General features: G+C 34.5%; 2 protein-coding genes across 3 annotated transcripts; one reads left to right on the top strand and one right to left on the bottom strand.

Moving 5' to 3' along the window:
- Positions 1 to 1837: 1837 nt before the first annotated feature.
- On the bottom strand, positions 1838 to 6261 carry LOC120014668 (serine carboxypeptidase-like). 2 transcript variants are annotated; one of them, XR_005471601.1, is made up of 5 exons: positions 6067 to 6261; positions 5901 to 5964; positions 3396 to 3515; positions 2201 to 2590; positions 1838 to 2108 (listed from the first exon to the last, which is right to left on the bottom strand). XR_005471601.1 is itself a non-coding variant. In XM_038866688.1 (3 exons), the coding sequence occupies exons 1-3, from the start codon at positions 2598 to 2600 to the stop codon at positions 2019 to 2021; spliced, it is 408 nt and encodes a 135-aa protein (XP_038722616.1). In that variant the 5' UTR covers positions 2601 to 2654; the 3' UTR covers positions 1838 to 2018. The 2 variants fall into 2 exon arrangements, 1 of the variants encoding a protein (XP_038722616.1); XM_038866688.1 differs by lacking the exons at positions 3396 to 3515; positions 5901 to 5964; positions 6067 to 6261 and having other exon boundaries at positions 2201 to 2334; positions 2417 to 2654.
- Positions 6262 to 7082: 821 nt separating this feature from the next.
- LOC120015180 (serine/threonine-protein phosphatase 6 regulatory subunit 3-like) lies at positions 7083 to 20091 on the top strand. Its single transcript, XM_038867428.1, has 20 exons — positions 7083 to 7242; positions 7346 to 7503; positions 9454 to 9557; positions 9936 to 10022; positions 10106 to 10181; positions 10264 to 10338; positions 10474 to 10527; positions 11620 to 11679; positions 11893 to 12009; positions 13717 to 13811; positions 13925 to 14127; positions 15006 to 15103; positions 15279 to 15382; positions 15462 to 15627; positions 15801 to 15923; positions 16334 to 16416; positions 17289 to 17430; positions 17881 to 17910; positions 18367 to 18437; positions 19002 to 20091. The coding sequence occupies exons 2-20, from the start codon at positions 7465 to 7467 to the stop codon at positions 19618 to 19620; spliced, it is 2346 nt and encodes a 781-aa protein (XP_038723356.1). The 5' UTR covers positions 7083 to 7242; positions 7346 to 7464; the 3' UTR covers positions 19621 to 20091.
- Positions 20092 to 20463: the final 372 nt, after the last annotated feature.

Raw genomic sequence — 20463 nt, 5'->3', positions numbered from 1 at the left:
AGTTAGTGAATGCCATGCAAATTTTTTTTTATTTTTTTTTATTTTTTGATATTCCACGTGTATTCCAGCATGTCATTGGAGCCCTTATACTTTCATAAATGGGGCAAATAAGCCCTTATAGTTTTTATATTTTTCTATTTTAAGAAAAAGAAAACAATTTAGAAGAAATTGTTTAGAAAAAACCAAAGAAGATAATAGATTTAGAGAGAGAAAGTTGTGAGCTCCAAAGAGAGATACTGGATATATGTATTGTAGACATACATTTTTGTGTTTATTTGTTTGTTTCTAATTTTTGTAAAAAATGTTCAATTTTACACCTATTTTCGATTTTTACTTAAACTAAAGTCATGTTAGCAAATTAGATCCATATCAGCATGTTTTGACGGAAAATGGGATGAAAGGGCTAACGTGATCTACTATCCAAAGTTGAAGGGCTTATTTGACATAAAAAAAAGTTGAGAGGCTTAGTTAACCGATTTTTTAAAGTACAGAGACTTTATTGTTAAAAAGAAGAAGAGAAAGAAGAATGTTGAGAAAAGTCGTAGTCATTATGTATGGTTTTTCTGTGAATCAATATAAATATTTGGTATTTATAGGGTTCTCATTGAGGACAACTAATATTTTGTTTTTCTTTTTTTGTAATTCCATTGGTGGCTTAACACTCAATACAAAATGATTAACACTCAATACAAAATGATTAAGGGCTTTTATTTATTATTTCCATGTATTATTATATCCATTGCCGGCTTTTATTTTGTTTTTTTAATCTCCATTGGTGGCTTAGCAATAATAAACTTTGGACAATATCCTGTAGTGACACTAGATACACATGATCATTTAACAGCTTTTATTTATCATCTCTTTGTTTTATCATCTTCATTGCCGGCTTTTGTTGTTGGGATCCCATTTCCAACCGTCTTCTCGTATTTCTCGTCATGTTGTCTTCTGGAAGACAAAATGTTTATGATTTTTTTTTATCGGATATACAATATAACACAATGGTTATCATTGTTGGGATATCATTTTCAAAAATGTTAACCCAATCAAGAACGGAGCTACTAAGGGTCTCAGGGGGGCACATGCCCCCTGGATTTTGATAAAAAATTTACTATATATACATATAAGTTTATAAGTATGCGAAAGAATGTTGTGTGGCGTAGTGGTTATGCACTTGATCTTATTGTTCAAGACCCGAATTCCATTCTCAAGGGTTGACCATATTTTTCTAACTTATTTTGTCTCATTTTGTTTTTGTTTCTTCATTTACTGTTTTTATTTTGTCTCTTCATTTACGTTCTTCAATTTTGTGTTTTTTTTTAATTTAATTTAATTTATTTTTATTTTGCCTATTTTGTCTCTTCATTTATGTTACTCAAGAATTAGTGTTGTCCCTACTTCTTTCTCTCCCTTTTTTTTTTCATTTTGCTTATTTTAATCTTTGAGTCACTCATTAAAAACTAATGATTATAAAATATATTTTATTTTTCTTGTTATTTGTTAATTTCTAGTAATATAAAATAATATATATAATTCTATAATCTTACCGTTCAAGTTAATTTATTGGACTGAATATTAACAAACGACATATAAATAGTCTAAAAAAATTTCTGGGGCACTATCCCCCTCTCTCTGCCAATCCTGGTTATGTTCATGATCCCAATTTTACAGTGAGGCAAGGTGTAATGGCTTATTAAGTTGTTGGAGATCCTTAATTATATGATATATTTCTTAAATATTTGAAGTATATCATGCTTGCATCGTAGTAACGTCAATGAATTCTATGACAAAGATTACATGTAGGTAACAAGAAAATATATGAGATGATTCCATTTAAGCTTTTGCACAAATTTGTCAATAAAGGCTCGATCTTGTCGTACATTTATTTACATCCTACTTTAACTAAGATCAACAAAAAAAATAAATCTATGAAGCTTTTTATAAAATAAAATAAAAAATTCTATGAAGCTTTTTATAAAAAAAAATTGAGAAATTATGAAGGCCATCATTTGAAGTGATGGTCAGTCAAAGTCCCTAACAATCCAACTTTGTATCATATGTAAAGCAGCTTTTGGTTGATCCATCGGAGCCATGTGATCAGCTCGAAAAACCTACCGTATAATAAAAGTCATTGAATGAAGGTTAAATTATAAATTCGCTGCATATACTGATATACACATAAATTTAATTTAATATAACAAACCTTCATGAAAGTGAGGGGTCCATATTTGGTCAATAATCCTACTAGTTCATCATCAACGATAAATTGAATAACTAAACTTCTTGCAAATCCTTCCTTGCCAGACCAATTCAACTCTAAAACCCACCTAAAATTTCCTGTTCAAATAGGAACAAGCAAAAATGCAGATTAAGAGCTTAATTGAGATTTGTTCATGCATTGGAGTATTGTGACGCTAACCGATCCAGTCGCACATTAGATCTTCATCTCCCACATAGATTAAGAGTTTGATTCCCGCATCAAGTAAAGCAGGATTTCCTTCATCAGAATTCTTCACACAGTCCCCTTTCAATGCCTCGTATACCGGGTGGCTGAAAGATGCAAATGACTTCTCCGCGCCCAGAACATCCTTTACTGATTGCATATTTAGAAATGTCTCAATATTTGACAAGTCATAGGTAAGGACTCCCTCTTGTTCTTTTCTAATAGCATCATAAACAATAATAACCATTAGATTCAATTCCTTATCAGAGACAAACATACAAATTGTCTAGCAATTTCTTACATTTATATCCTCATCAATGTCAAGGATCTCTGTAAGTATGCTATTACAATCATCATGTGCATTGACACAAGCATCTTCACCATCCCTTACTAGCAAGAAATATTACATTATTTGATCTAAGCTAGTACGTTTTATAAGTTAAACTGTATGTCATGAAAAGGAAAAGCACAATTAGAAAGACAAAAATAGTATGTACCACAAGCATCTATAGACGATTCACATTCTGCAACCGTTTCCATTATGCTCAAGTGATCCGATTTGTTTATTAAATTGTTGAACAGAACATAGTCTGGTAATGCTCGAAATTGAATTCTAGGATTTGTAAATCCATTACCTATAGCGAAGCCCTGTGGCACCGTAAAATTAAAAAAAAAAAATCAAATGAGGCAATAGCATAAAAAGTTATGAATGGGAGAATGATATACCTTAAGATTTATATGAAAGCCCTCTCCTTTTTCGTTTCCTTGCTTAATTCGAGAAGCTAGATTAGGAGCATAATGCCCAGCATAAGATTGACCGGTAATGAAGAAATCGTTTTTAGCAAGCCAGGGACGTGCCATAAAAAATTCCTACTGTTGCAGAGAAAGTCAGACAACGCATCAAAGCACCAAATTGAATTCACTCATTAAGTAATAGGATGAGAGAAGAATAAACCTGCAAGAAGTTATGCAAATCATTGCTAATGTCAATTTGATTATCTCTTAAATCAGTACCATCCGTTGCATAGCTGAAACCTGTACCAATAGGTTGGTCAACATATAGAATGTTTAACACCTACATCAACAAATAATTCTAATTATGACATATTTTAAGAAAAATACCACCAGGAGGATTGAAAGAATGCACTACAGATAGGAATATTTAGGGGCCAACAAATATCGTACGAAATATAATATATTTTAAGTATGTTATTATGTTAACTTCTAATTAAGAAAAAATTACAAATCATGGACATAGATTATTACATAAATAAAAATATAACAAAAAAATAAAGGAAAATATATGAAGACACTGAGAAAAATTATAAAGATAAATCATGTGAAGAAATAACTTGATTCAAGGTTGTCAACTTTCAAAAGAGGAAAAATAAGAAGTCTCAAAATTTTATTTTATGGCCTCTATTACCTGTGATTGAAAATTGACATCCCATTCTGCTATCCATGTAAATGATTATCCTATGTAGTTCAATTGCTATAAACACATAAGAATATGTATAACGATCAAATTTAATTTAATTTTGCATCTCTCTTTCTCATTAAACTACTTATAATCTATGATCAATTATTTTGCTTGAAGTTTTTATTTTTTATGGTGCGCTTGGTACAGGGGTAATGGGGTGTAATGGTTACAAGGGTAATTAAATTTTAAGTTTACTTGTGTTTGTTATGTCAGTATAACTTTTACTCCTGTAATAAATTTAGTAATTGAGCTTATTTTTTACACATAAAGTTTACTAATGGGGGGACCTGGGTAATAAAAAGTAATGAGAAGTTTTACTCCAACCTATTACCCCTTTAAATAAAAAATTCTAAAAGCCCATAAGTTATATATACATATATATATACATATACACACACACACACACACATATATATATATGCACTGTCTGTGTGTATATATATATATATATATATATATATACACACACATATATACACACACACATGCATTGTCTGTGTATATATATACATATATATATATGTATGTGTATTATATATATATATATATACACACACACACAGATAGTGCGACACTGCATGTCTGCATATTTTATATATATACACACACTGTCTGTGTATATGTATATATATATGCATTGTCTGTGTATATATATACATATATATATATATGTATGTATATTATATATATATATATATATAAAAATAAATATTATATATATTATATATATATATAGTATACATATATACATATACACAGATAGTGCATGCATTGTCTGTGTATGTGTGTGTATTATATATATATATATATATAAATAAATAATGTCGGGCATGGGTCGGGCTCGGGCATGGCCAAAATTGGCCCGAGGTGTCGGGCTTCGGGTCTGGCTGACCCAAAAAATGGAGTCCATGCCCGCCCAAGTGGTCGGGCAGGGTCGGGCTCGGTCCTAGGCCCGCGAGCCAAATGGTGACCCCTACTCTTGTGTTACGTCTTTGTCATGAATTTGAATGTTATCAGATTATTTTGTTGAAATTGTTAACAATTGTTGTTATATATATATATATATATGTCTGGCTGTGTGTGTGTGTATATATATGCATATGTATCTATATTTTTAAAATTTTGGTACATGATAGTCGTAACAATAAAAAACACAATCTCACTTTTTTCTAGTTTGGTTCATTACAATAATAACAAACAAAGGTAATGGTATTACACCAGTAATGTATAGTCGTAACAAACAAGAGTAATGAATACTTGGGTAAATTTTACCCTTCTTTACCAAACAAGGGTAACACTTATTCTCCATAATTGTTATTACCCTTGTAACATTTACATGGGTAACAAATTATACCCCTAAATTCTTACCCCCATACCAAACGCACCCTATGTAATAATCTATGTCCTATGTAATTCATATTTTCATGTATGAAGAACATATTTTCCTCAAAATTCCAAATTAACCATATCGAAAGTTCAGTCACCACAATATCAATGAAAACTTTATTTGTAGATAAAAAAAAATTTTGTGAACTAGCCGTAGCTAGATGTAATATTCGATTCTTTCTCTCTCATTAAAATGAAGAACATATTTCTATTACTTTTATGCCAATATAATGAGCTATCTAGCCGCCACTAAACTCCAAGAACTCATTATAAATAGTCAATAATAGTAATACAGCATGATACAAAACTTACAGGTTGGTTGGGGAGTTTCTAGACGTATATTAAGATGGATTGGTACAAATGCATTCCTTTGGCAAGGGATATTTGGCCTTTTGTTCACAAATCCCCTTTCCTTGCCAATCTCTTTCACAGTTTTCTTTGCAAGCTTTAGAAATCCACATCTGAAATTTGGATGTTTTCTGAGTAAAATTAATTGACAGGTGCTTTTTCCTATCTGATTATAAAAAAATAAAAAAAAATCTTATAAAAAAAGTGAGAGTGAAACTGAAGACTGAAGAGTAGCTAGTCACTCACCACGTCGTCGAGCTCAATCCCAGAACGAAAACACAGATCCTCCAACTCTGCTTGAGCTGCAAGCCTACAATTTAACATGAAATACTCAATTGACACTGAAAATGCGTTCTCTTTACACAATAATCGACTGAAATAAAATGTAAGAGATAGGAAGAGAGGATATTACCATAAGTTTTTCCAAGCGCAGTGAAGATTCGATCCCTGCCCTCACTCACTGTAGGCATGGTGGCGTTTCTCGAGCAACGAAGAGTGGTTCTTCGTAGGCTCGTAAATTTGGACTCTCCAGGTTGTTCGACTCAGGATTTGGTAACTTTTCTCGCTGCGACGAGCGCAGAGCAGGTGTTGCGGTCGTTCTGTCATCTATGCCGTGTTTTTTTAATACCCTAAGCCAGAAGAGGCCCAACCAATTGCACCTGCGGCCCATTTATCCATTAAGTGGGCTAGTCCTTTATGCTCGACAGGCTAGACAGGGCCACTTTGTTGGGGTCAAAGAGACCATATCGTAATTGCAACATTCGATTACAAATTTACAATAAAGTCACAAATAATCTCAAATTTGCAAATACCGTTTGAATAAGTTGGCATGATAGTTATTTATCATAATAAGTTAAGGACACAATTGTGCCTAGTTGTCAAATGTACCCATTTACAACTACAAAACACCAAGTCTCATGCTTAGTCATGACCCACATAGTAAAGGTTACATGATCATTCTACAAAAGTATTTTGTCTCAACAAATCATTTTCAAAATCAAATTATTATATTTTTTTAATTTCCATTCAGTATTTTGAGAAAATTTATTAGAAGGATGGAATTCTTTTTATACATTGGACGGAGGAGGGGATTGAACCCTAGACTTAATGTCTAGGTGTGAGAATGAGAATGCATTACCAGTTAAGTTGGGGGTCGTTACCCTCACACCCTATTGTTGAAATTCTTTTTTAATTTTAATGATGATAGATTTTTGGTCAGACTTAAAATTTGTAGGATTTTTTTATAATGTTTATTATAAATAAAAATATTAACATAATTGGTAATTCTGCAAAGGCAAAAAAGACACATTTAATGTCTCAGCCTGCAGCAATCCTCCTCCCAACTTTATTGGAAGAGAACTTTAGATTATATAAAATCGATCACACAAATCCCAATTTATAAATTATAGTAATATAATAAATAAAATTTAAAAAATACAGAAAACAGAACTTTCCAATTGTGATATGAATCAAAAACTTAATTTTAATTTTAATATTTTTCGTATATACTATTTTCTTCTTTTGTTCGCATCTCTAAATTGGCAAATCATCTATGAACTGGCAAATTCTCTCGCTGCCGCGATTACAGGTGCTCTTGCTCTCTCTCTCTAAACTCTCTTGCGCTCGATGCTACCGAAATCAATCTTTGTGCTTCTATGGTTTTTGTGATTCTTTGATTGGTCTCTTTGTAGTGTTTTGGCTTGGTGTTGTTCTTGGCGAATCGGCGATTGTTTGGGCGCTAGGGTTCCTAGGCTGATAGATCTGATTCGGGGGTTCGTTGTTGGAGGCTAAATTTGCAGCGGAATTCAAGATGTTTTGGCGTATGGCAGGATTGTCCACTGCGTCACCGGTGAGTTATCTTACTTGAATTGCTGGCAATAAATTATATCACACTACATAATATGTATATACGCAAGCACGTACGCGTGTATGTTATGGATTGTTGCCATTACCTTTTACGGCTTTGAATTTTCGGTTCTCTTTCATTTTCTGCCTCCTGTTGGGGAATGATTGGAGTAAATATTTTGAATTTCAAGACTTGCACAAAATTGGATCAGGATTCTTATTTGGATTTTTATCTGGTTCAGTTAATGCATAGTTGATTAATGGTTGATCCACTTTGTAAATTCATGTAGTTCTATAAGTTTTGAACAAACGTGAATCTCATTATCTCATCTTATTGAAATTCTTAATCTCACATTTCATCTTACTTGAAGTGAAATTAAAATGTAAATGTGATTGGGAATGATATTGAGCCGCATCTCTTCTCTGTTTCTTGTAGTTAATTTTTTTTTTGGTGGCTTTTCGTGAAAGAAAAATTAGTTTCAATTTAATTAAAGTACCACGAGGTTAGCAGCTAAATTTTTTTTGGATAACTCATGGGGTTTTGTTATTAACTTTTTGATAGAGGGCAAATCGAACTTTGCACCCCATGCAAGTGATATTGAGTTTACTCGCTAATTGCAAATGCAAGGCTTTCAATTTTGACCCTTTAATGGAGTGGAGAAAATATTTTAATAATTATTTATATACATCCTGTATATGATCACAATCTTTAGCTTGGGTTGAATATCTGAAGTTATTCTCTAGCTAATTCTAGTATGTAACCATCCATTCCAAGAAGCTTTAGCACCTTGTTCAATCAAGATCCTTGTAGGTTCTAGAATATAGCTTTTGGAATGCCCATTTTGGCAATCAACTGTCTGAGCCTTGAACTACACAGTTTTTTTAGCCCTTTAATAAGTGTATTTTGGTTGTCTCCTGTACTGAGTTTTAGATTGTTAGACACCATATTCCAGTAAAAGTCACATTATAAAACTACTAAATAATTAATACCTTCAAAATTAACATCGGCAGGGGCTTGATCTTACTATTGTAGGAATGTTGTTTTATATAAATCATGGAGCGGGTATGCAGCTTGATTGCCTTTCATACTATTCGGTGCCGTGTTGCAAGTGTAATACTTGTTGTTAAGATTAGTTACTTTGTCATTTAACCCAGTAAGTTAACTTGTTGAGTTGGGGCATTTCACATTAGTTATACATATTCTAACACTTCCCCTCACGTGCGGGCTAGGCAATCCAAGGAACACATGCACAAAAAACGAGGCCCAACCTAGGGATACTCTCACAGAGGGCCCTCACTTGGGCAACAATAAACACACACAAAGGCCTACATTTGGGGCAACAACAAATGGGGGTTTAAATTGTGAAGGCTAAGGTTTGAACCTTAGACCTTAGCTCTGATACCATGTTAAGATTAGTTACTTAGTCATTGAACCCAATAAGTTAACTTGTTGGGTTGGGGTATTTCGCATCAATTATACATATTCTATCACTTGTGCATACATTTATGTTTATACACTACAGTCTGTATGGGCATAGGTATATACTGGTAAGATTAGAATGTCTTATTCCAATTTGTTTGTGCTTTAGTGAACGATAAACAGTTGCAGCTTCAGCGCTCCTGTTGGTTACCTATCAAATGGCATTTGTTTCTCTGTGTTTTTTATCTGCAACTTGATAAAGTTTATGTTTGTGTTATGATATGGGATGCATTTGTATTGGAAATTCATTTTTTTCCCTATGCATATATTTGATTGTTGGAAACATCTTTTGAAAATTTATGTTTCTTCTACTCTTCTCTTCCCCCCCCCCCCTTTTCTTCTTCTTCCTCTTCTTTTATTTTTTTTCTTTTATATGTTTTCTTTTTGTTTCATAGCTCTGGCCTCCTCTGGGTGACTCTTTGTTTAGTGCTTCATATGGGTTTGTTCCAATTCTCATTCATATTTCAACTGCAGGTGGAGACGATTTTAGATAAGGACAATTTTACATTGGACGAGCTTTTGGATGAGGATGAAATAATTCAAGAATGCAAAGCTCTTAATGGACGCCTTATCAATTTGTAATGCTCTTCTATTTTGTTATTTGATCACCTACTTGTCAACGTATATGTGATGTTTTCATCTGTTCTTCAAGGGTCAAATATTGATTCTTTCATGGTAATTTAATGCTAATTGGACTTGAAGGTGTTAGTTAAACGGAATCTGTTAATATTAGGTGTGACTATTCATTAGGGAGTGGAGACGTAAGGGATAAGCAAAGACATAAAGGTTACTTTTGTTACACAGGATTTCATCATTAATCTTTTTGCATTTGAAGAGGAGTGGACCCTCATTTAATTTAGTTGGTTCCTTTTTTACTATAATTGTATTTTGCAGCTGAGTTAATATTTCTCCCTAAATTCATTATTTTTCGTGGTGATAATGTTTTATTTTCTCAGTTTACGAGAAAAGCCTCAGGTTGAACAACTTATCCGATATATTGTGGAAGAAGCTCCTGAGGATGCTGAAAAGAGGCGAACTTTCAAGTAGGCTTCTCTGTGTGAATCCATGTGAATCATTCAGTGCCCTGTCTACCGTAGTTAATATTGCCGTGTTATTGTTTATCTAGGTTTCCTTTTATTGCTTGTGAGATATTTACTTGTGAAGTTGATGTCATACTCAAAGCCTTGGTAGAGGATGAGGAGGTAGGAATTTTTCGCCTCTTTATACAATTGAAGCCTTTGCAAATGTTAGTTGCTGAATTGTTTGATTGTGGCCTGTTTGCAGTTGATGGATATGCTATTTTCCTTTTTGCAACCAAAAAACTCCCATAGTACACTGCTGGCTGGGTACTTCAGCAAGGTATTGCAAATTGGAGTTCCAAGGTTTTGCATTTTAATGGAAGAAAAATCACAGTTATGCCTTTTATGTCTTATATTTTCCTTTCGATAGGAATTATGTAATTGGTATTGATACTTCCTACTTTTTTCTTGCTAGGTGGTTGTATGCCTATTGTTGCGGAAGACAGTTCTTTTTATGAATTATATTAAAGTAAGTGAATAATAATATTCTTTTTTCTTTTATTGCATAAGGTTTTTTCTGTGCATATTATTTTCTTATATTGGTTCTGTATTTGTGGGAAGGCAGTTAGATTCGAATTAAAGGCTGGTCCTTTAGGTTTTGTTTTGGTCTATGCTTTTCCTTTCATTAGATTCGAGAACTCTTCCTCTATTAATGGAATTAATGCAGATTTTTGTTAAACTCCCACTTTTGGTATGATGTGAGACAAATTTAGAATTATTTTCGTATGAGTGTTTTCGGATTATCTAGGGTTTGAAAATTGAGGACATAAGGTTCAATGTCGAAATAGTGGCGGCAATCCATGTTTAAGATTGCTGGAAAACAAATCCCCCACCATTTAAATAAAGCCTGGCAGCTTGAAATTGGATGTTGAAGGCCTGGGAGGAATAGGGATGTCCAAGCAAATATAAGGAAATTCTATCAAAAGAAAGTTCAGATGTGAACAGTAACCAGAGGTTACTCTAGCAGAAAGAAAGAAAATAGGAGAAAAGGGGAGAGAAAAAATGAAGAAGCTTGTTGCAGCAACGATATCAGTATCGAATAATGCATTAAAGAACAAAGTACCAAATAATACACGCGAGGTAAATGTAACTGGATTTTCTTGCTGAAATCTGATATCAAGTGGTTTTTAAAATTTGCCTTACTTTGCGGTTTTTCGCTCACATAATCATTTGTCACAGTTCTTGATTAAATATTCATGACTTTATGAAATGCCAACATTCTTGGCATGCATTTACGTGGGAATTACCTTATGAGGCGAGACTGTTTTAAGGTGGTTGATGATTAGGTGTCCGAAGATAACCTGTTTAATGACTAATGGCAGAGGAAATTGTAAAATATGGTGATACCGACAGCAATATAGTTCCTTCTGGAATGATGATATTCCCTGAAAGCTTAATCATTTTACCTTTTATTAATTTGATGGAGACCTTTTTTGCTAGATTTTATGTGTTTTTCACTATCCTAATGTTCATTATGGTATAAAGTTGTTTTTTTCTCCCATAATAAACGCCCAAATGCTTCAGGTTGTTTTATTACTGATTGTTTCTGTGTGGTTTCCAGGCACATCAGGAAATTCTTACGCAACTAGTTGGCCTGATTGGTATAACATCCATTATGGAGGCAAGTTTCTGGTCGTGCTTGTTTCTCGTTCTTGGCAATTGAATTTCTTGCTAAAGTTGTGCCTTGGGTTAGAATCTGTTTGTAATTGGCACCACCATCTGTCACTGCATATCATTTTGTGGTGTTGTTGCTCTTTAAATATCTGTTACCATCAAACTAGTTATTCTTGATTGCCAATCTACTATTAAGCACATAGAAATCCTTGTTTTGCAGGTCCTAATACGGTTGATTGGTGCTGATGAACATATTTATACAAATCATATGGAAGCAATGCAGTGGATAGAGGATACGGATCTGCTGGATATGATTGTGGACAAATTTAGCTCTTCGGTAAGCTTTATTGATTGTGGGACTACTAATGGCTTCCACTTTTGAGCACTTTGTCATTATGTGATTGTTGCTTTATCGTTTCTTGTGCTTGTGGGTGATCTAGAATTTGTTCTCTCATGCAGTGCATACATGATGTATGTTTGCTTATCTGACCTTTGATTACCATATTCTTTTTTGGACTCTCTGTTGGACCTTTTAATTTAGCAGTAAAAGAATGTCAAAAACAATCTCTGATGGTTCTCTGTCTTTTGGATTTGAGCTTCTTATGTTGAATTCGCATTGCAGTCCATTACTGAAGTCTTGACCTGCGTAGCCAAGTTCGTCAGATTTTTGCTTCCTAGGCTTTTATGCATATGTGAATATCAATGTTTTATGCTTTGATTAAGCCTGGGATCTCTAGATTACTGGACTATGTAAGTGTCAGATTGATTTATACTGTTCAAGCCTTCAGATAGAATTGTCCTTTCAGGGGAACTCCTTTAATATAGTAGTCCAGTTAGAAATGCCACCTTATTCCCCCGAAAGGGAATAATCCTGTGGGTGCTCAACAATTAAATAAAGTATCAAATGCTGTTCCATTTGGGATTTCCAAACACTATATTCCCATGCCACCCTCTTATGCAAATTAGTTATAATAATTCGAACTACTCATAGAGTCCAACTCGAAGTCCTGCAATCTCTGGCAAACTAAGGGGTTCCAACACAATTTCCTCCTGCGAATGCTAGACGATTTGCTGCCAGAGCGACCTTGACTTCTGTAGAGGAAAGACTTGGAATCATCTCCTTTAGAGGCCATTTATAACGTGGAGCACCATATTGTAATTCCCCCTTCACAGCATGGTAATATTGATATCTTGTATGAGTCTTCCACTGGCTTTGCACTCTCACAGTCCAATCTTATGGGATCCTTTAACCTTATTCGATGCTTTTGTGTTCTCTTACCTTCACACTTTGCCCCTATGAGAAGTTACCGCTTTTTCTTTCCAAAGCAAATTATTGTAACCACTCCTCTAAGGCTCTAACATAGCCTGGTTAAACATTAGACTTTATCATACCTTAGCACCTGAGCTGTTTAGGACGGTATGAATAATTAAGTATCTACTCTATCTTGCACATTATTCAAATCTTGTGTAAGGAATTTCACATGGAAATTACATTTGCTGTAGGACAAGATTTAGTATTTTCTTTAATTATTAGGATTTATTCATATTTACGTAATAGGAACTTTATTTTTGGTGGGTATTTGGAATTCTAGCAAATTAGGTTGGTATTAGCATTTTTATTTTTGTTATTAGTATTTTTGGAAGTCTATGTTTTCTAGGGATTTATAGTTTTAGTATTTATAGGATTGTAAGATCTTTGGCAAAAAAAACTTTTGATGACAAATTAATAATATTTTTGAGGTTTCTCTCAATTTTCTTGGTGGATTTCAAGTTTTATTGGCTTAGTCGTGAACTTTCCCATCGATACACTTCCGCTTTTCGTAAACATTGCTGAATAATGCTCTATGTAATAACATTGCATTTCTTTCTCCTTTTGCTATTGGATCTAATTATGCCAAAATGTTGACCATTGTCATTTAATTGCAGTTTTTCGTGTAGTATGGGTGTTAACAATTTATCGATTTGGTTTCCAATCAAAAACAATTTATCTATTTGGTGTTTCAGATAATTGATATTCAGTATATGCTTGTTGAAAACTTTGCAGGATTGCCCCGAGGTTCATTCTAATGCGGCTGAAATACTCTGTGCTATAACACGATTTGCTCCCCCTGGTCTTGGTGCTAAGATCTCCAGCCCAAGGTAATGTTTGTTGTCTCCTTCCTTCGTGTAGCTGGACATCTGCTTATGTTCAGTCTAACATTGTACCTGAATCATCGGGGCTTTTTTTTTTTTTTTTTTGTGTTTTTGTGCAGCTTTATTGGAAGATTATTTCGTCATGCTTTGGAAGACTCACGCCCAAAGTCTGTTCTGGTTAACTCATTGTCTGTATGCATATCTCTGTTAGACCCTAAAAGGCACTCGTTGGGTGCATTTCATGCACACAACCGCCAGTTTGCTCATGGATCCACAATAACTGCTAGCCCTGAGACAGTTGAAGGCATGCTGGAGGGCGTAGGTATTTTTATTCCCTCAAAATAATGACACCTACTTTTTTACTTTTTGGCATAATGGTGTCTTTCCTAGATATATTTATGTCAAAAAAATTCCCCTACACAGACAAATGGGCATTAGATTGCCTTAGAGAAATGCTCAAAAGGCATAATTAGCAGAAGCTTCATAAAAGATATGTCTGTTGGGCAGGAATTGAAAATTGGAAATTGAAAAGTAATCCTACATATTAAGACAAAGATCTAATGAAACATATTAAGACAAAGATCTAATGAATTTGAAATGATAAGGAATATTTTCTAGAAGGAGATATCCAACAAGAAAGTGAAGGAACAAAGTGGGCTTTCTTTTGGATGGATTTATCACTTATCTGAAATTAAATGGAAAGGATACTCTGGATTTTTTTATGATTTGTCCCAAGTGTTTTTTTTTTCTTGTTTTGATGACTTGAGAAAGAGTGTGGGAGTAGTATTCAATGCCACTGCTCTTTCAGTGAGTTTTTCATTTATATTAAATGTCATTTCATATCCCTGCAGTTGTTTGCATTTAGCATTCTTCCGTATGTTGGAGAGGACAAATCTTCTGATTCAAAACAGACAAGTTCAGTGCATAGACTCGTGGAAACCTGGAGTGTCTTTTATACTGAACTTTGTTCCTTAAGAATTAAACTATTTGTCGGATGATTGATTATCAGTTTTTTCATTGTTTTTGTTTGCGTCTTTCTTCACACTTAATAGTTAATTTAATGAGTTGCTGCATACTAAATGCGGTTGTCACCCAAAAGTAGGGTGAGAAACATGCTTTCTTGGATGATGTAACTTCTTTTTTTATCAAAGAGATTTTCTTATCATTTTATTTTTTGGTTTGTTTTTTTTTTTTTTGCAGACGGTTTATTAAAGCTTTTCGATGTTTCATCTGCAAATTATGTCCTGCTAACTACATATGGCAAATTGCAGCCACCTCTTGGAAAGCATCGTTTAAAGGTATCTTCCTTGTGATCTTTATTCCTTTCCAATGTATTGGTAGGACTGAATTCTTCATACTAAATCTTCAATTCATCTTATGAAATTGTGAAGATTGATGTTTGAGTGAAACTTTGAAGAAAATTCATGGGAATTTTATGTTGATTATCACCTAACTTTTTTTTTTTTTTTTCAGATTGTAGAATTTATTTCCGTACTACTGACAGTGAGTAGCGAAGCTGCAGAGAATGTATTGATTCGTCTTGGAGCAGTACGGAGGATTTTGGACTTATTCTTTGAGTGAGTATACAGTTTTTGGTTATGCCAGCTAGACTTGTTAGGTTGTAGGCTTCATTTATCTGTTTATTTGTGACTGTAGGTACCCATACAATAATTTTATGCATCATCATGTAGAGAATATAATTTCAACATGTTTGGAGAGCAAGAATGCTTCACTTATTGAACATCTTCTTCAAGAGTGTAATCTTATTGGAAAAATACTTGAAGCAGAGAAGAATTTCACATTAGTGGCTCATCCGAGTAAGGTAAGATTTAGTCATGTATAGAGGCAATCGTCGGATTTTTTGATAATTTGTTCTTGGTGATAACTTTGTTGGATTTTTCTTTTTATAATCAATGTTTCTTTGGACTATTCTGATGTCAAAGTGGCGCTTTGTGGTAGAACTTGACTGACACTTGTTTTCTATTCTTGTTGCAGCCCACGGTTCCTGCTGAGGGTAGGTCGCCACCCAGGATAGGGAATATTGGACACTTGACACATATATCTAACAAACTTGCTCAGGTTGGGAGTAACAATTCTGAAATTCAAGCCTATCTGCAGGTTGGTATAAACTCTAAACATTTGTTTATGTTGACATTATTGATCTGAATGTGGGACGTAATGTTCAGACGTTTGTCTAGCATGTGGATTTGTTAGTTAAGAGTTTTGACTACTAAGAGGCTTCAATAGAGGAATTGGACAAGTAATAATGTAACATATCATTTCCATTCAAAAAAATATGGATCATGCACAAAGTCTTACACACAGGGCAACTTACTACTGATATCCAGGTCTTTCTTGTCTTGATGTTTTGGTTCTCTTTTTTTTTATTTGTACCTTTTCCTTTGTTGTTTTGTGCTAGCTGTACACGCCTCAAGGTGCTTATGAATCCCAAATTTCTGGAATAATTTCACCTCTTTATTGTCTTTTATCGACAAATTACTTATTTGTGTGGTTTCTTTTCCTGGCAGGAAAGTAGTGAATGGAATGATTGGCAGACAAATGTCTTATCTAAGCGTAATGCAGTAGAAAATGTCTACCAGTGGGCCTGCGGGTATGTAATATTCCTGGAAAATGCTGTTACCATCTATCTGAATCTGATATCCAGACTGATTTGCATTTACATGTTGTACATGAAGCTCTACAGAACGAAATAATTTGCTTGTAAATTAAATAGTTCTTGTACCTATTGGGTCAGAAAAGGTTTAAAGCTTTGTTAATGATTTCATGTAATAGGGAGAAACAGGTGTTTTTCCTCATTTATTGCATCCTGTGGAATTTCAAGAAGTTGTTCTTGTTGGTAAGAAAACAGTATCTTCTGCTGTTCTGAATAACGTATCATTTAGAATGGGATTACAAATTCTTTGAGAAAGAGCTGTTGTATCTACCTGATAGCTGGTTAAGGTTGATGAAAATATTTCACAAATAAAAAAAGAAATGCTTAAGAGTTGTTGTTGGGCTAACCAAGAATCAATGAGAAAATAACCAATGAACTTTTTTACTATTATTCTATATGGGCATCGCAAGATAATCTGATTCTGGGGATCATTACATTTTGTTTTGAAGGATTTGAATGGGCTTGATTTCGTAACATGTGCTTAGTTGAGAAAGAAATGGTAAGAAACCTTAAATTTTACTGCGACTGTCAGACTGTCAAGTTGATGCCGCTTGTTACTTTAATGAGGCTTCTTTATCAGCTTTTCTTACCCTTGGCAGGAGCCATGGCCTGCAAATTTTATGATCCTGTCTGCATTAACAGTGGAGATAAAATATCCTCTACTATTTGAGTGACACCTCTCTTTATTTTTTTTTTTTTGTCATTCACAATATATTTGGAGAATTCATGATAAAATGGGTTATCACCAGCTTTATATAAAAATATATGTTGTCTTTTTAAGCTCTATGACTCTTATCATGTTGTAACAGGAGGCCAACAGGATTACAAGACAGGACTCGAGATAGTGACGAGGATGATTACCGAGATAGAGACTATGATGTTGCAGCTTTAGCAAATAACTTAAGCCAGGCTTTCCGATATGGTATCTACAATAATGATGATACTGACGAGGTACATTTTACTGCTTTTTGTGTTTTCCACTTTCAGCTTATTATTATGTATTGTTCATATAATCATATGAAAGATACATATGGAAGAAGAGTTGATGTTAGTATTATGTCGGAGTTTAAATGCTAACGTTAGGTTTAGACCAGATGTCTTGGATACCACAATCAGTGATCTTTTTCTTTCTCTGCCTTTGTCGCTCCTGTCACCCAGCCAAATTAAATTGCACTAGATTTTTTGGAAGTTGGGACACTTTAATGGATGCAATTTTAGATCTACAACCATTGTTTCTTAGAGTTTTTCTTCTGTCTTGACTGAATTTTATAATCTTTGGTTTTCTCTCGACCTAAATATCACTTTTTAGCCAGTGTATTTTCATGCAATAAGATACAAAGATATAAGCACACAGTTCATAGTTATCAAGTATTCTGACTCTTTTTTCCTTATGTGCTGCAGGCCCATGGTTCACTTGAACGAGACGATGAGGTATGGATGCGCAGTACATGGATCCATTTAAAAATAAAATGAATGGACAGATACAAAGAGATGTGACCACCTCATACATATTTTATACTCTCTCCAATAAAAAACTTAGGAAGATTACTTGCTTGAACCACTCGGAAGATTTTGTTTTCCTTTTTGTTTTTTTCCCTTGCTTTCTCCTTTTTCCTTTTCCATGTTCTGAAAATCTTTTTTGAGTTGGACAGCTGCCTTCTGAGTTTTTTACCTGCCATCCAGCCACCACAACCAGTATATGTTTCCTTTGGTTCTAATCGAAAGTTATTGGTTTTTTTTCAAGAGACCCTTTCTAGATGGTCCATGCATTAATCTCCCATTCCTATATATTGAGTTCATCATCTGTGCTCTTTCATTTGCCTTGTATTTTTATTTCATAAAAATAATGCGAACTATTGGCAAAGATTCTTACGTAGGGAATTGCAGGATGTTTACTTTGATGATGAATCTGCTGAAGTAGTTATATCTTCTTTGCGTTTGGGGGATGACCAGGAAAGGTAGAGGAAATCCTTTCTTGATATTCCTTTGTGTATACTTATTTGGAAGTTGATTTTTCTAATTATATACACTCGGACTAAAGCATCCCTCTCTATGTTTTCCATGCAATGGGTGGAATAATCTCTCTTTTCTTATGGTACATAGAAAGAAAGAAAAGATCCATCTCTGATCGTCCCCTTTTTTTGGATTCAAATAGAGAGTTTGTCATGGTCTTCAACACGCCAGTCTTTCTAGGGAAAAATGAATTTTAATTTGAAATTAATGAGTGCCTGTTAGCTTGCGAAATGGAAGTTATGAATTTAGAAAATCTTCATATAGTGAGACTAAATCTTTTGGAATTCATTTTGGCTGGTCAAAACTGGTCTGCTGATGGTAGTGTTGGTTTAAATTGGTTTGAGAATTTACTGGCATCAATGATTTGTGGCCTGTTTTCAGGGAGACCATGAGCTCTGAAATTACCTATTGTGCCTTCAAAGTGCTCTTTATTTTATTATTATTGTCTTTTGAAGTTCTGTTCCCAATTTCGTGGCCTAACTACTGTGCATTTGCTCTGGTGTTTGCAGTGGCTCTCTTTTTACAAATTCCAATTGGTTTGCTTTTGAGGATGACAGAATTGCTAATGAGCGTTCATCTGGTGCACTTGTGTCATCGTCACCTAATACTGAGGCTGCTGGTGTTATTAATGGTGTTGGCAATGAGGAGGTTACTGTTGGTGAGGATGAGGAGTTAGATGATGCGGCAACATCCTCTTTGGTTGATGAAGCAAAAGTAGAAGATTTGGAGGAAGTAGGACCCGGTGGGGCTGATAAACCATCTGTTTGGGTTGAATGGAGAGAGACTCCAGACTCCAGCGGTTCAATTAATGTAGATGAAAATCATCCCAGCCGAAATGGTGAGCTGCAAGTGGAATCAGAAGATCAGCGTGTTGATCAGCATCCAGACGCTACTGAATCATGTCCATCATCCTCTGATGCATTAGTAAATGAAAATAATGCTGGCGATGGAGTGGTACCCCAGTTAGCAGAGGACAGCCCTCCTCCGAGATCTTCTAAGGCTTCAGAAACAAGTGATGGAATTAATGATTCGAACTCCATTCCCTTAGCAGATGTGAAGATAGCAGGAGGCACTAACGATGCTCCCGAGCAAAAGGATCAGAGAGATGCAACAAAAGCGGAGCAGTGAATTTACATTGGGAGAACCTGGCTAACTCGTTACCAGATTATTGATCAGGTGGAAAGATGATTACCGGCACTTGCATTTGATTGACTACTGGTCATACAGATGGTTACCCTTAGTTGGTGGTACGTCTAGAGCCTAATGTACATCATATAAACCGGGGGATCTGATAAAATGGTGGTTTGTTGTTTAGTAGGGTTGATCATTCTTTCCAACACCTTTCAAGAAGCCTGTTCTCTCTCTCTCTCTCTCTCTCTCTCTCTCTCTCTCTCTAAGTTGAGGAAGTGGGAGAAGGGTTCTAATTTATTATTGCGAGCCAAACGGTTGAAATTATTTAATCTGCAGTCGAGCTAGGCTATTGTTTTCCAAAATTGACATGAATATTTTGCACAAGAACTTTGTATATTACAGTTGCTTTGTTCCTATCCTCCAATGTGAACCTTTTGGTTACAAAATTTTTATCATGGGATTTCTTTATGCTGTGCCTCCCAATCAGAATATCAAGCTCTCCAATGTTCTATTAAGTGTTGATTTGGAAGAATGTTTTCTAAACGTTAAGGTTCTAAGCAGAGATTTTAACAGTAAACTGTAAATTCAACAGGAGTGACCAAACCTACAAATGAGTGAGGATTCTATAATAACAGCCAAACACCATGTCAAAGCGTAAAGAAAAGATCTAACCATGGCGGATTCAAATATCATCATTGAAGATTGTTACACTTATGGACGGGCTCCATAGGACATCCGGGCAAAAATGAACCAGTCTTAGCGACAGTGAACTCAGATATACCAGCTGAATATCAGCACATCCTAACCACAAAAGGAGCAGCTTTAGAGTACATCACAGTC

The sequence above is a fragment of the Tripterygium wilfordii genome, chromosome 14 (assembly GCF_013401445.1).
Source record: "Tripterygium wilfordii isolate XIE 37 chromosome 14, ASM1340144v1, whole genome shotgun sequence".
NCBI lineage: Eukaryota > Viridiplantae > Streptophyta > Magnoliopsida > Celastrales > Celastraceae > Tripterygium > Tripterygium wilfordii.
Note: the sequence above shows the minus strand (reverse complement) of the source record. Positions and strands in the feature narration are given on the sequence as shown.